The sequence below is a fragment of the Cygnus atratus genome, chromosome Z (assembly GCF_013377495.2).
Source record: "Cygnus atratus isolate AKBS03 ecotype Queensland, Australia chromosome Z, CAtr_DNAZoo_HiC_assembly, whole genome shotgun sequence".
Lineage (NCBI taxonomy): Eukaryota > Metazoa > Chordata > Aves > Anseriformes > Anatidae > Cygnus > Cygnus atratus.
This window is the reverse complement of record NC_066396.1, coordinates 8,562,794-8,576,759: the sequence shown is the minus strand read 5'-3', so window position 1 is coordinate 8,576,759 and position 13,966 is coordinate 8,562,794. Positions and strand designations below refer to the sequence as shown.

Below are 13,966 nucleotides of genomic sequence, written 5' to 3'. Positions count from 1 at the left end.
AAAAGCAAATATGCTTGCTTTTGTTATTTCCCCATGAATTAGCGTCCGTAACTTCCTCTTGGTGTCTGTTTCTGTTTGAATTCTCTCTGCCATAGCATTATTTAAACCAGAACCTGATATTTTAGAGGTGACTGCACCATTTAAGTGGTATGGTAGTGAACCAGCAGAGTAATCGCTTCCTCATCTACATGACTAAGGTCACTGTCTTCACAGAAGATCTGTAGGTGGTAATTAAAATGTACTTTAAAAACTCAGAAAGCATCCAAATAATGATGACCTTAGTGTTTTTAAATGCTGTTAATCATTCAGGAACAGACAAATAAAAAATCAAGTACTGTATTATCAGAGAAATCTGATCAACTATTACACCTTTAAGCCTCTTTAAACATTTATTAGGGTCCAAACCCACCTCTGGCTACACCCTGGGTTGCAGGAGTTAGTAGGTTAATGATATCACAGAATTCAAATAAGATAACTAATTTAGAGTCACCATAAATTTTAAAAACATTTTGCAATATTACTAAGTCATCATGCGGTTTGAAACCCTAAAGTAAACGGAGGTTATTCGGAGAAATTTTATCCTACACTTCAGTCAGTTGTTATGGGTCATGAGCCATTATATAATGTTCTGCATTAATAATACGGGAGTAATACTAATTGTCAAACCAGCGCAGTGGGCCTTATTAAACAATGACTTTTACAGCACATGGATTTGAAACTTTTAATTTAGCTATCATTTTCTGATGGGAAGAAAGATACCTGCTTTTTTGCCTCAGATATACAGTAACTTCAGTAACGTAAGCTTTTATGTAAAATATTTTTGTGAATCATCCACCAATAAAACTGTAACCCAAATGATACAAACTTAGTAGCAGTCTTAGAGTTATCCTTTCAAAATTGGTACTTAAATGGGAAAAAGATTTGTATAATCTTCTGTTGATTTAGGAAAGCTGTGTGTCACTCCCATACTTGCAAACAGAGCAGTATAATCTTGGGATGAACTGTATTCCTTCATGTGGATAATCCAATTTTTTTTAATATTTTAATTACTTTTTTTAACTGTGTAATAGTCACAGGGTTAATGACGTATAGATTTCGGGAATCCTTATTTAAAGCAGTAGTTGTCTTCCTGAGAGCAGAATTTGAAAGCAGTCTTTTGTCTTTACCGAGAGAAGGATGGTCTCAATAACCTCCTGTCTTCCCAGAAGGTTTTTTTTGCATGTGTCTGCAGAAACTGAAATCATGCTTGCTCCATGTCACCAAATGTGCATCCCGGCTCTATCTGTGGAGTGTTTAGGATCTTGTGCAGGCGTCCTTCCTGGACCATACTGCTCATTGCTTTTCTGGTTAGCTTTCTCGTTTCTTACTCTTATTTTTTTTCTTTTTTTCTTGAACCAATGTACCATCTGCTTCCCTTTTGCAAACCATGACTGTTTCTCTCCTCTCAGATTCTTCTGTGTTTCCCTTTTTTTCTAGCAAAGTGAGCATTTTTCCATTACTTGTTTTCTTCCAACCTTGCTCAGCCATGCTGGGTAAAGTTCTTTCTGAACCTTCATCCCACTTGTCCTGTTCTAACCACTCAGGAAATCCAGGACCTATTGCATTAGGGAATGTGCCAAATACTGCAAAACTCCAAATATAATTGTCAGAGTGTGGCCAGCTGCTGATAACCAAAGACTCCTGTGGAAGTTGAAGTAGGTTGGTGACCCTTCAACCCTTAGGCGCTCTGCTTTCAGACATTGTAAATGGATTCAGCAGCAGCTCAACTAGCACTATGGTGGTTATGCTTCTGGGGAGGCAGAGGGCTGGATGCAGTGTTAAAGAGGTTGATATGTAACAGTGTCACCTTTCTTTCTTCCTAGTGTGCCAGTATCGAAACGTGAAGATTATTATCCCAGGATACCACCAGTGAGCAAAGCCTCCAGAACATCACGGAGCAGTGGTGGGAGCAGTTCAGGGAAGAAAATGGCTGGTTTTGGTGCACATGTGGAAGATGGGCGAGCCCTTCTGATGAAAACCAAGAGGGAAGGCAGCAAGTCAAGGAAAGGTAAGGGGAAGCATACTGTATTGCAGGTCTACAAGTGTGCTGATGTTTAGAAATTATATGTGTTCAAGAGTGGATCAGCAAAATATGCAATTAAAGAGAGAGGATTGCAAGTTGCTTAAAACAACCTAAGAGAAGCTACCTATGTTTAAAGTAAAAACATAGAAAACCTTGTAAATAACAAGTGATCTTCTTGGTTGGTGTTCCTGATAAAAGAGGAAAAAATAGCCCTTTAATCTCAAAAAGCTGTTTCAACAATTCTTCTTCGTTTCCCAGCAAGCAGAGAATAAGTACAGTGGGACTTGTTCTTGAAATGTAATCTTCTTCACATTCTTTTCCTCCCCAAGTAATGGCTCCACCATTACAACCTGGTATTTTGCCACACAGGGTTGTCTGTACTGCTAGAATCTATCCTGCTCTTAGCTTAGTACCTCCACTTAAGGAGCAGAGAAAGTATATTTTCTTAGGAAGAGAAAGGGCTGGGAACAAAAACAGCTTGGATGTTTCACTGCCGAGCCTTGAACATAATCCTTGGTTCAATTATGAGCTGGTTGTGTTTTTTTTTTTTTTTAACTTGTCAGCCAGTTTGCTGTATATGTCAGCATAAAAATAAAGAAAATGGCAAAATGAGAAGAAATGTGGTGCAGTTCTCAAAGGAACAAATAACTTGTGTTATTGGTTAAGACCGTACCAACATTAAAAAGCAGTCCCTGTGAAGAAACTTTCAAAAGGGTATCATCAGCCTGGACCCAAACAGTGGCTGAGGTTAATCTCTTCCAAGGCACAGCTACAAAAGTTGGAAGCCTGTAAAGGGCTTGTGTCCAAAAAAATCAATTTCTAATTTGAAAGAAAATCATTTTTGACTAACGGGGGTTCAGGACCCATTACTTTTGCTGTATAGTCTGCTGACATTTCACACTTTCTGTTGTGCACAATGAATCCTAATAGTCATTTTATAACATTGCTACACCAATCAATTTAAGCAAGAGAAAGCCGTTACAATTCTGCAAAGTTTCAGGGGCAATTTTCACTGATGGTTTTCTTTTATGTTTTTTTCAGCTATCATTATTTTTTTTCTTCTCTTTTCCTCTTCCTTCTCCCCCCTCCTTCTCAATACTGTAGTGATGAAATTGAGATTTTTCACAGTTGGATGGTGGGTTTTGTTCCTTGGATAGGGGTAGTCCCAAAAAAGTAATTTATTTTCCATAGATTTTGGGGAAAAAAATCCAACCTGGCCTCTCCTTCATTCACTCATTTCATTTTTATCACTTAGAAGTGACGAGCTGCACCTGGCTATTGCACGTTCAGCTGAACTGCACCTATGCTGATTTAGTGAGTGCAGTGGTCAGCATAATGTCCAAAGATGGCGAGTGTCTTTTGCAAACACTTTTTGGGATTGCTAGCTTTGAAGATACAGAGCTGCATGGCAATATTTAGCTTATAAACATTGGCACTTGCTGTGATACCAGATAAAGTTCAGAGAAATGCTTTCAAGCTGTGGAACAACCTCAGGTCTATTACTGATTTGAATGGCTTGTTTATCACACGGCAAATTACCTAGCACTAATCACTGAAGTTGAAGTCTTCTGTATTTAGTACCTTTTTAATTGGCTTCCCTCTGTTATATGTTTGGACTCCTTTAACAAGCATACACACACACTTGTACAGTGTTTTTTCACCTCTGGGGATCACCAGGGTACAATGTCAAGTTTCTTATTTCTAGTTAGCTCTGGACTTAGGTGTCACTGTCCTTACTTCTGCTAGATCTTACCATCTGCTGCTGAACTGGGATTTCAGCTTCAGAGTTTATTCTTTTATTACGAAGTAATTACGTAGCATCTAGCAAAAATAAAATGAGAGATATCAACAGTGTTTTTATGGTGAATTCTTAAAAAATGTGGCATTTTCCTAACTGCTTCAGAGCCAGCAAGCCTGGAAGTCTATCTGAGACAGTGGTCAGTACCTACTGCGTCAACAGAAACCAGTCACAGAGCTCTAGCTAAGCCATTTTATGCAGAAGGGGGAACAAAGTCAACCAGATGACATCCATGAAACTTGATGGTAGTAAGCCGGCTACTTTCACGCAGCGATTTGGTCAGAAAACAGCAGTGCTGGATCCTATACACAAAAGCGTGTCTGCTGAGAACTTCCTAACAGACAGATGTTTTACTACAGAGATATTTTTTGTTAGAGATATTTTTTCATGCCTTGATCTGTCTCGATTATTTAAATTGTAAATGCTTGAGGATAGGGACTATCTCCAAGCGTGTCTTAGTGCAGTGCCAGGTCTGATGTGGGTCTTTGGGCTCTGTTGCAATATAATATAATTTCCCCATACCTCTGGGAACTCTGGTGTCTCGGGGCACCATGCAACTCATGATAGAGTCCCTCCACAGCAGCATACACATTTGTATTGGATTTTGATGTTGTCCTTTTTCACTACTTTTGTTGTCTTCAGTTTTGTTTTGAGGAGATAAATCGACTAGTCAGTAAACAATTCTCATGGCATGGAGAAAGGCTTTACAGCCCACAGCACTGCTCGCTTACTGTGAGTGTAGTGAGTTTGGAAGGGGTAGTTTCTTAACCCAGTTTTCCTTTCTCACTACAAATGTTTAGTTATGCACAGAACAGCATTGTTAACCTGGTCCCATCACCTGGTGGGGGAAAGGAGCACTCTTTTCAAGGTATAAGCTTACTGAACCAGCCCTGCTTAGGCAATCAGTATTTATTCTTTCACTGTTGCTTTTTGTCTCCTTTTTCTGTTTGCTCCTTCATTTCTATTCTTCTTTAGCAAGTGTTTGTGTCTTGTATCCAAACTTTTTTAGTTTTACCAGCAAAACTTTAAGCAGACGAAGCAATCCTCAAGTCTTAGATCTTTTCAGCAGTAAATTGTTTTTATTGGTGTCACCAGCAGCTATGTCAATTTGTACTAAAATCTAACAACTTGTCTAGTTAAAAAGCACTGGAGTACAGAAATGTGTGTTTCTCTTTCTGCCCTGGAAAATTTTGCTTTTGGGTTGGGAAACTAAACCAGATTGTATTCATTATATTCTGCAATATTGGACAGTTCACCTCCATACATTTTTTTTAAACTCTTCCTCTTCACCCCCTTCCTAAAATCTCTTTGCAGTGAAACAAACTCTTTTTTCCATTTGTATCTCTTTAGGGGATGTAGCATCTGTGTGATACTGTATAGCATGCATAGCTTTCCTTTCTATATGTAAAAGAAAAAGGCAGAGAAAGAAATAATATTTTAGCTCATAGAATCTGTACTTTTCCAGGGGCTGATTTTTCTCAATAGTGTTTGTTTTTGGTAGGTTTTCTAATGTAGCTTCTTAGGGATTCAAGATCTGGAACTTCTTCCCTTGAGGGAAGACTCTTCCCTACAATTGAATAGAGCAATTAGTTAATATTAGTGAAGCGCTTTGAAGCTGTGAAGTACTATATGAATGTTAAGTGCTATGAATATTACTATTATTCAATTCATAAACATTTCTTTCAAGTTTATCAACCTAGATTTCCCCTTGCTTGCTTTCATTCCATTACTGCTTGAACTAGACTCAACACTTTTTCTTCGTTCTTAGTACTCACACTTTCAAAAAAGTTGACTGTTGTATTTCCCTATTTTCTTCATGTTTTAGTTGTCTGCTTCTCAAGCAGAAATATACAGCTATTTAAATTTTTTCAAAAGCGTCTTCAAATCATTCATATACCAAGTTAAGAAAATTGAAAACAGTGTTCTTAACTTGATCATTTAGAAGACATCTATAATTGCTTTGGGGGTAGCTTGCCTTTCAAGCTTATGTCTAGTTTATATTTTGTTATGCTCTGCTACTCCAGGTTCTCTCTTTTCTTTGGTATCAGGATTTAGATTATTCACACCATATATGAGCTTTCTTTTTTCAGGGTGAATGTGTCTATTCTTTTTCCATGTTCCTTGCTTCTCTAGGTCATCTGCAACTTCTCCAGCCTCATACTGTCTTCCAGCATCTGGAAATCTAATTAATTTGCTGTCATTTGCATCACCCCAGTTCTCTATGACTTTTCATAAATAATTACCAGTCGCTTCATAAATTCATTAACTAATTCCCTTTAGCCATGAAATATATATCCTTCAGACTAAGGATTTTGTAACTTCATCCCCCCTGATAATTCCTTTTCATCAGCTTTGTATAGGCAGTATTTGCCAATATTCCTTTTCTTTATATTTTTTTTCTTGCACTATATTTTACAATTATTAGTAGCTTGACCATTTTAGGATCATTACTGATTTAATCTTCTTTGTGTATTAATAGACCTGCTTTCTCTTTGGTGTTTCTTTTCCCTCTGTAGACTTCTATGCCTTTTTCAAGATGTTTTTAAAACATTTTTTGTTTCTATATGCACTTATTCAGGATTTCTTGCTACCTCTGTTTAGCTCTGTGCAGCCTAACAGCCTCAATATATTCTTTCTTAGTTCCTTTTCTTGTTTTCCATTTCTGGCCCTGGTAATATTTTCAAATGTGGGTCTTTGAATAGTCCCCTCGAGGCTGTATTGGCCACTTCCGAGTCCATATATTTTCTTTTTCGGAGAAATACATCTACTTTGCTTTGAACGTAGCATGTTGACAACGTGCCAGCCTTTTCTCATACTAGGAATTGAATATATTCTCCCATGCTTGCCAGGTTTTTATTACTTCAGTATTAGTTTCTTAAGATCCAGCTGCCTCATTCCACTGTCACATGAAATGATTTCTAAATATCTCTTTTTTAGTCATGAAGCCAAAACTCTAAGCAAGAGGCTTCCAGTCTTTATATGCATACCCACTCTTCTCATTGTGGATTGGCACTCTATCAAGTTACCAGGGACACACAATCAACATACATCCCCATGATATTTCTAAGAGTTCCTTCACTGATAATTAACTATTTGTTAGGCAAGTTTTTTTCACTACATAGTACCGAAGCACAGTGCATTGTAGCAGGGCAGTAAGAACACATGTCTTTGTTAGCGTCCCTAGAATATACATTAAAGCATGTGGTTTTACTAGATCGTATGCATATATTTGTATACATCTTAAATCAATGCAGTATTTTAAATAATCTTAATCTCTTGGATGTCTGTAAATTTGCGCTGGAGTTCCAACCTTGATGTATTGCTTCATATTTCAGCATGAATGGTAGATAAAGTTGCTGTTCACAGAGCTGAGAAATATTTACGCATGATAGAATTACTTAAAGAGCTAAATACTGTTTTGACTTTAATTTTTGCTGAGACTTGTAGTTTTCCCCATATTTACTGTTTAGTTAAGTGATGTTGGTTGGACAGTGCTAGTTAGGATAGATTAAAAAAAATAAACACAAAAAAAAAACCACAGTCTTTTATGTTACCCATAACTTGCATATTCCACTTAGCACTGACTAGTTGGAGGCAAGGTGTCTAACTAAATCATACCTATAAAACCTAGTTCTCAGGTGGATGGGTGCAAGGTGGAAGATGGGTAAAAAATCATCTGGATCTCCAACCTCAAAGGGTTGTATTTAGTCCATCTGGCAGACAGTTGCTCGTGAAGTCCTTCAGTGGCTTATATCAGGGCTGATGCTGTTTAACATTAACAATCACAACAGTGGGACAGGAGGCACCTTCCGCAAATTTGCGCACAACACCAACTGGGGAAGCAATCAATATGCTGGAGGTCGGGCCCAGTATTCAATGGACCTTAACAGGCTGGAGAATTGGTATGACAGAAGCCTGTTGAGGTTCAACAAAGGGAAATGCCAGTTCCTGCAGCTCGTTTGGACCAACCCCATGCAACAGGACGAAGTGGGTGCTAACAGTCTAGAAAGCAGTTTTGACAGAAGAGAGCTGAGGCTCTTGGTGAACAGCAAGTTAAAAACAAGTCAGCAGTGTGCTTGTGTGATGGAGCAATCAAAACTCATACTGGGCTATACCAGCAAAAATGCAGTCAACATATTGATGAAGTCAATAGTTAATAGAATCACAGGATGGGTTGGGTTGGAAGGAACCTTAAAGCCCCTCCAGTCCCACCCCCCTGCCATGGGCAGGGACCCCTCCCACCAGCCCAGGCTGCCCAAAGCCCCATCCAGCCTGGCCTTGGGCACTGCCAGGGATGGGGCAACCACAGCTTTTCTGGGCAGCCTGTGCCAGGGCCTCACCACCTTCATGGTAATTAATTTCTTCTTAATATCTAATCTAAATATACCCTCTTTTAGTTTAAAGCAATTACCCCTTGTTCTATCACTACACACCTTTGTAAAAAGTCCCCCTCCAGCTTTCTTGTAGGCCCCTTTAGGTACTGTAAGGTCTCCCCAGAGCCTTCTCCTCTCCAGGCTGAACAACCGTAACTCTCACAGCCTTGCTTCATTGGAGAGGTGCTCCAGCCCTCCGAGCATCCTCGTGGCCTCTGGATCTGCTCCAACAGCTCCGTGTCCTTCTTGTGCTGGGGCCCCAGAGCTGGGTGCAGGGCTCCAGGTGGGGTCCCACGAGAGCAGAGCAGGGGGGGGGCAATCCCCTCCCTCCCCTGCTGCCCACGCTGTGTTGCTGCAGCCCAGGACATGGCTGGCTTTCTTGGCTGTAGGTGCACATTGCTGGCTCATGTTGAGCTTCTAATCAACCAACACTTCCAAGTCCTCCTCAGGGCTCCTCTCAATCCATCTCCATGCAGCCTCTATTTGTGCTTGGGATCGCCCCAACTCAGGTGTAGGGCCTTGCACTTGGTCTTGTTGAACTTCATGAGGTATTTTATAATTTGAGGATTTGGGGGGTGAAAGGAAAGAATGGACTAGCAGTCCTATTTTACTGAAAGCAAGATAGTGACAGTTACACATGGAAAAAAAAAAAACAAAAAACCAAAACATTATAAAAGGTCACAAGAGCTGTGTCTGTGAAACAAGCTGCGTCCTTTGGATCCTAATTTTGCCTCACCACTAAGAAAATGGTCTACAGTGTAAGTCTGTCAAGATTTGGACAGTAAGATGAAGGCTGTATGTCTTATTACATAGATCTGATTATACATGATCCTGAAATGCATGCTATACACAGTACTGTCAACTGATAATGAATTCTTTGATTGCCATTTAACTGTATATAAAACACTCCAAAAACATTGCTACTTTTAGCCTTGGTGTTCTGTAATAATGGAGAATCACAAAATAGCTGCCTCAAATTTACTAGCATCTGGTATCTGACTTGTCTTCACTTTGTTTCACAGGGACAACTTCAGGACCCAGGAGGGATGCAGCCACGTCTCCTGGACTGATAGGCAGAGGCAAAGAGCTTGTAACCACAGCCCCATCACCAATCGAGCATAACACTTCACGGTAAGTTTCTGGGTAATCTCTGGTTTAAGATTCTGCAAATGCAACTATCAAATTCTCCTAGATGCAGGGAAGTGGCTGAATTTCTATGATATTTCATGTTAACACAAGATGGATAATATAAGCTAAAAACTGCCATATCCTTTTGACATTTATAGTAAGCCTTAAATTGCTTGTTAGAATAAGAAAAGCAGGAATATGCCAAGTTCTAACATTTAAATTTTACTTAGATTTTGAATAGAAATTATTTTATGTTCCAAGTCCTGACACATTAAATACATTTATAAATAATTTGAATGGATGGTGTTAACCCATGTTAGGCTTTAAATCCACTTGAAGATTTTAATCCCCCTGTACTCCATTCCCCCCCATTCACCCCCCCCCCCCCATATTTTATCAAATGGCATTTGGTTTAAAATGTTTTGTACCAGAGTTATTTTATGTTTAATGACAAGCAACAAAATCACATTAAGTCAGCAATTCCTGATTATGCTATATATCTGCACTAAACGCTCTGGAAAAGCAGCATTATCACTTCTGCTCCAATGAAGAAACAGAAAGCAGCATTGTTGTTACACTTAAGAGTCTAAAAACAACTTGCCTTCTTTGGGCAGGATTACAATTCTAGTGGTAAGTGCCTAGAAAAACAGCATACAATTCTTGCTTTTCTTTATCATATCCCATATTTTATTGTAATAAAACCTTCAGTTAAGCAACTGAGTAAATGCAGATTAAAGTATGAATTTGCTATATTTTACACCATTAGTTAGATGACTTTGTGCAGTGGAATGACAAGACTGTACAACCGTTCATAAGAAGAGTTAAATGTTTCTTGGAGAATGAGAGGACTTGAGTCAGATTTAATCTTTTCTTGGCCCAGTGGACTAGGAAAATGTATGCTTGATATCATCCCTGTATTCTTGGCAGCAGCTGGCAGTTTATTTCTATCTTCTGAGAGAACTTGCGATATATAATAGGTGAAAAATCACTATCAATATTGACAAATTTGTACTTACTTGCTATGGAAACACTTTTTTTTTGTTGTTCTGAAGGAAAAGATGATAATTCTGTGGGGATTTAAGAACTGAGAGAGATTGGGCTCTGTTTCCCACAAGTAACCGTATGTTTAAGCAAACAGAAACTACAAGACAGCCTTAGCATTTCTCTTAGAAGCAAGGGTTACCTTTGCAAGACAGTAATATCAGATAAGGAGTGTGTAAAGATACTGCTTGATACCACCTAATAGCAGTAAGTTAAGATTCTATTCAAGCACTGAGGAGTAGATATAATTATTCGCATCATACAACAACTGCTCAGAAAAAGGAATTTTATTCAAGAGGATTGATGGTCCATTCTTTTCCACAGAGGGGAGTAAAATAATTGTTGAAATATGCTGTTAGAAATCATATCAGATAAAGTGATCAGTAACAAGTCTGATTAGCTGTCATCTTTAAAGTTTTATTTTACTAGTTGATGGCAAATTCTGAAAAATCCCGTATTTCTGGGATGTTCTCTCCCGCTCTCACTGGCTTGCTTTCTCTCTGTTGGTGCTGTAAGTATAATTGACCAGCTTAAGCAGCCATGTTGTGCTTTCCCTTACTCATGGCCTTCTCTAATTGAAAATGGTAAATGGACAAGTATTTCTGTGGAGACCTAAAGCTGATCCTATCCTTCATCAAAAAACCTGCTTGAGCAGCAGGTCAGTCTCAATTTATCACTGAATGGTTATAAGCTTAGACTGCAGGTTTAACTAACTAAATTAATCAATATGGAGAATTATTGCTGCTTTTGTGCCACTAAAGTTAGTGTTTGTCAGCATGTTCGTTATAATCTGCGATTTGGGGGGGTTAACAGCTTAACCACAACAGTTGGCATGGGACACAAACTTGCAGCACAAAGCCCAAGCCTAAGAGCAAATTTATTTATTCGGCAGTACATGTAAATCTAATTACTTTTGACTATTTAAATTTATAGGACTAGATTCAACTCATGTTTGTGCCAGCTTTAACTAGCACAAACCCTGGCACCCGGCAGTAGCAGCAATGGAAAGCCTGCCAGGGAGAAGGTGTTGGAAAGTGACAGAAGCTCCCTGCCAGCACGAGGCTTTAGGGTGCTCACTCAGCTTCTGGGAGGGCTGGCTGGATAAGCAGGCATGGCAGGTAGAAGATGTGTTGGCTTGATAGCCTTTCTTGGCAGGGCTCAGTGAAGGCTTCAGCATGTGTTACAGCTACCTCCTGCATCAGGAAGAATCTCTGCAGTGCTACTTTCTTCTCTCTCTGTGAATCACCTCTGGGACAAGTGTGTCCTGAGAAGGTAAAGGTGTGTGCTTCGAGATTCTTAGGGCTACACCCATAGAAGGACCAGACTTCCTGAATGTGTACGAGGTCATCTCAGTGCTCTCTCTGAAGGAAAAATACTTCTTTTTCTGGCATCCCGAGTTAGTCTAATAGTGAATTTGTTTGCCCATCATGCTTTCATGCTTGCCTATGGCTGTTTTTCATAATGCAGCCAAGCATTACATGTTTGGTTATCCAGTGTTGTTAAGCCAAGTGTCTATACCTGCATGAGCCCCTTGAAATTATGTTCACAGCAGGTCTGGAAAGCTTTTTTATTCCATGTGCTTGTTTATCTAGATCAAAGCTGATATATTTGGAAAACAATCACAGGCAACATTCAGACTCGGAAGAGTAAGTTCTGTTCCTTACTCTTAAAGCGTTGGCCCTCTGACTGCCTAAAACATTGCCTTTTTGGTGACCAGGGACATCTTCTTCATAACTGTTGTTTCCCTAGAAGCAAGGCTCTGCTTTTTTTTTTCTGTAAGCTGGAAGGGAGATGGAACAGGGAAGTAGCAGCATTTATATGCTTTCATTTAGTAATGAAAAGTTTTTGTATAAACTGGATTTTACCTTAGGTATCATAAGGTAATGATTTCAGCAAAACAGGGATTATGTTGCACAACAAAAATGAAGCTGTTCTAAATCAAAATATTAAGTTATGCTTTAAAATAAAAAAGTGTTGTAAATTGTACATTGTGAAAGACCATTTAATTTGATTATAGCCCTGGTACAATTGTCAGGCTCTCCCCACGTAGAAACAGTTGTACCGTCGAGTTTGGCACAGTATGTCCTATAACACTGCGGATAATCAAGCACTTAAAAAGACACAGGCAAAGGTTGTTTTGCTCACCATGGAAACAGATAATTCTCCTGTAACATTCTTCACTTTGGGCATCTACGAAGTGAATTTAAGAACAGTTAGGTAAATTAAGGGATTGAGTGATAGTCTGGGACTTCAGCATTAAGCCTATGTTTTCTTGTTGCAGTTTTAAATCAGAGCTTTAATGCTAGCTGAATGCATTGTCTTGGAATGAAGTTTCTTTTAGCCATTAAAATAAGTGATTTAGAAGTACCTGCAATATAAATACTATATTTGAGCTATATTATTATCTGTTAGGCTACAGTGGCCTGTTGGAGTTCTTATAAACAGATTGTATTGTGTAAATTTGTGTTTAGGGACATTTTAAAAACAAAACTATTTACCCAATTGCCCAGCACATCTCAGGTGAATGTGTATTCAGGGACTTTTAAGCAAATTAATATCTGAAGTAAAATACAACGTGCAGAATTGTATACTTAATAATGCACACTGGAATAGTATAGAGCAGATCTGTTATGCTGAATATTAGGAAATACAACAGTGATGAGGTTTAATCTTTTGCTTTACTTACGCTTCTCAGCTCTGCACGTGTTGGGTGCTTAAATGTTGTTCAGCTCTTAAGACAATACCATGAAGTTTCTTCTCGTGTATCGTCTAAGCAAGCACAGCCAAAGAAATAGATTATTTTTCCCCTTAGAATCAGACATGATTTGAGGTTCAAAAGGACAGGGAGGACAAAACTTCTATTCCAGATCTAACTTTTGAGCATTTAAAGGAATGAAGAGTGTGTTTGGAGGGGGGTGGTGAGTTAGGTGATGAACATGATAGGAGACACAAGTTTTGTCTACTCCCTGAGAGAGCCAGCAGCACAAAAAGTCCAATATAGTTCCATATGCAAGTGATAAAACCAGACGTTGGCAAATTAATCTCTCTTATTCACAGTGTAGGTTGTTAATTGTTCTCTCTGCTGGCTGTCGATATAATGTGAAATTTTCATTCCCTATTCAAGATGGAAAAAGTTGTGGCTGAAAATGTTAACATTTGCATTTTTATTTGTTGATTTATTTAAAGGACAGCCTCTCTTACAGCAATCCATCACTCAGTGACACCCCAAATATGAATAATGTATTGTAGACTTGCGGTTACAATGTGTAATAAGTGCCAGAGACAGTAGAAGAATGTTAACTATGTTGCAAATGTAATATTTATCGACTCATAGTTTATTGCTTTCGAGGTTCAATAATACTGACCATAGGACATTAATATCACTTATCTTGATTTTAGTTGGGCACCTCTGTATGTAGAAATAACCCATCTATCTCATACTTACAAAATAAATGTGAAATTTACAGCACTTTGTAAGAAGTGCATTATAGGTTTCTTTGCTTACTGCTCACAATTCTCCTTTTCTGCCTTCTCATTTACTTATATCTAACATTGATCCCACTC

At 38.7% G+C, this 13,966-nt stretch overlaps 1 protein-coding gene across 5 annotated transcripts in view; it reads left to right on the top strand.

Annotated features, from left to right (window-relative positions):
* The window catches only part of KIAA1328 (KIAA1328 ortholog), a 176,990-nt gene that overhangs the window by 133,223 nt on the left and 29,801 nt on the right, over positions 1–13,966 (top strand). For all 5 annotated transcript variants that reach the window (XM_035565946.2, XM_035565944.2, XM_050716342.1 and 2 more), the window contains 2 exons: positions 1,863–2,047; positions 9,256–9,364. In XM_035565946.2, coding sequence (XP_035421839.1) covers positions 1,863–2,047; positions 9,256–9,364 — 294 coding nt within the window. The remainder of the gene's footprint in view (positions 1–1,862; positions 2,048–9,255; positions 9,365–13,966) is intronic.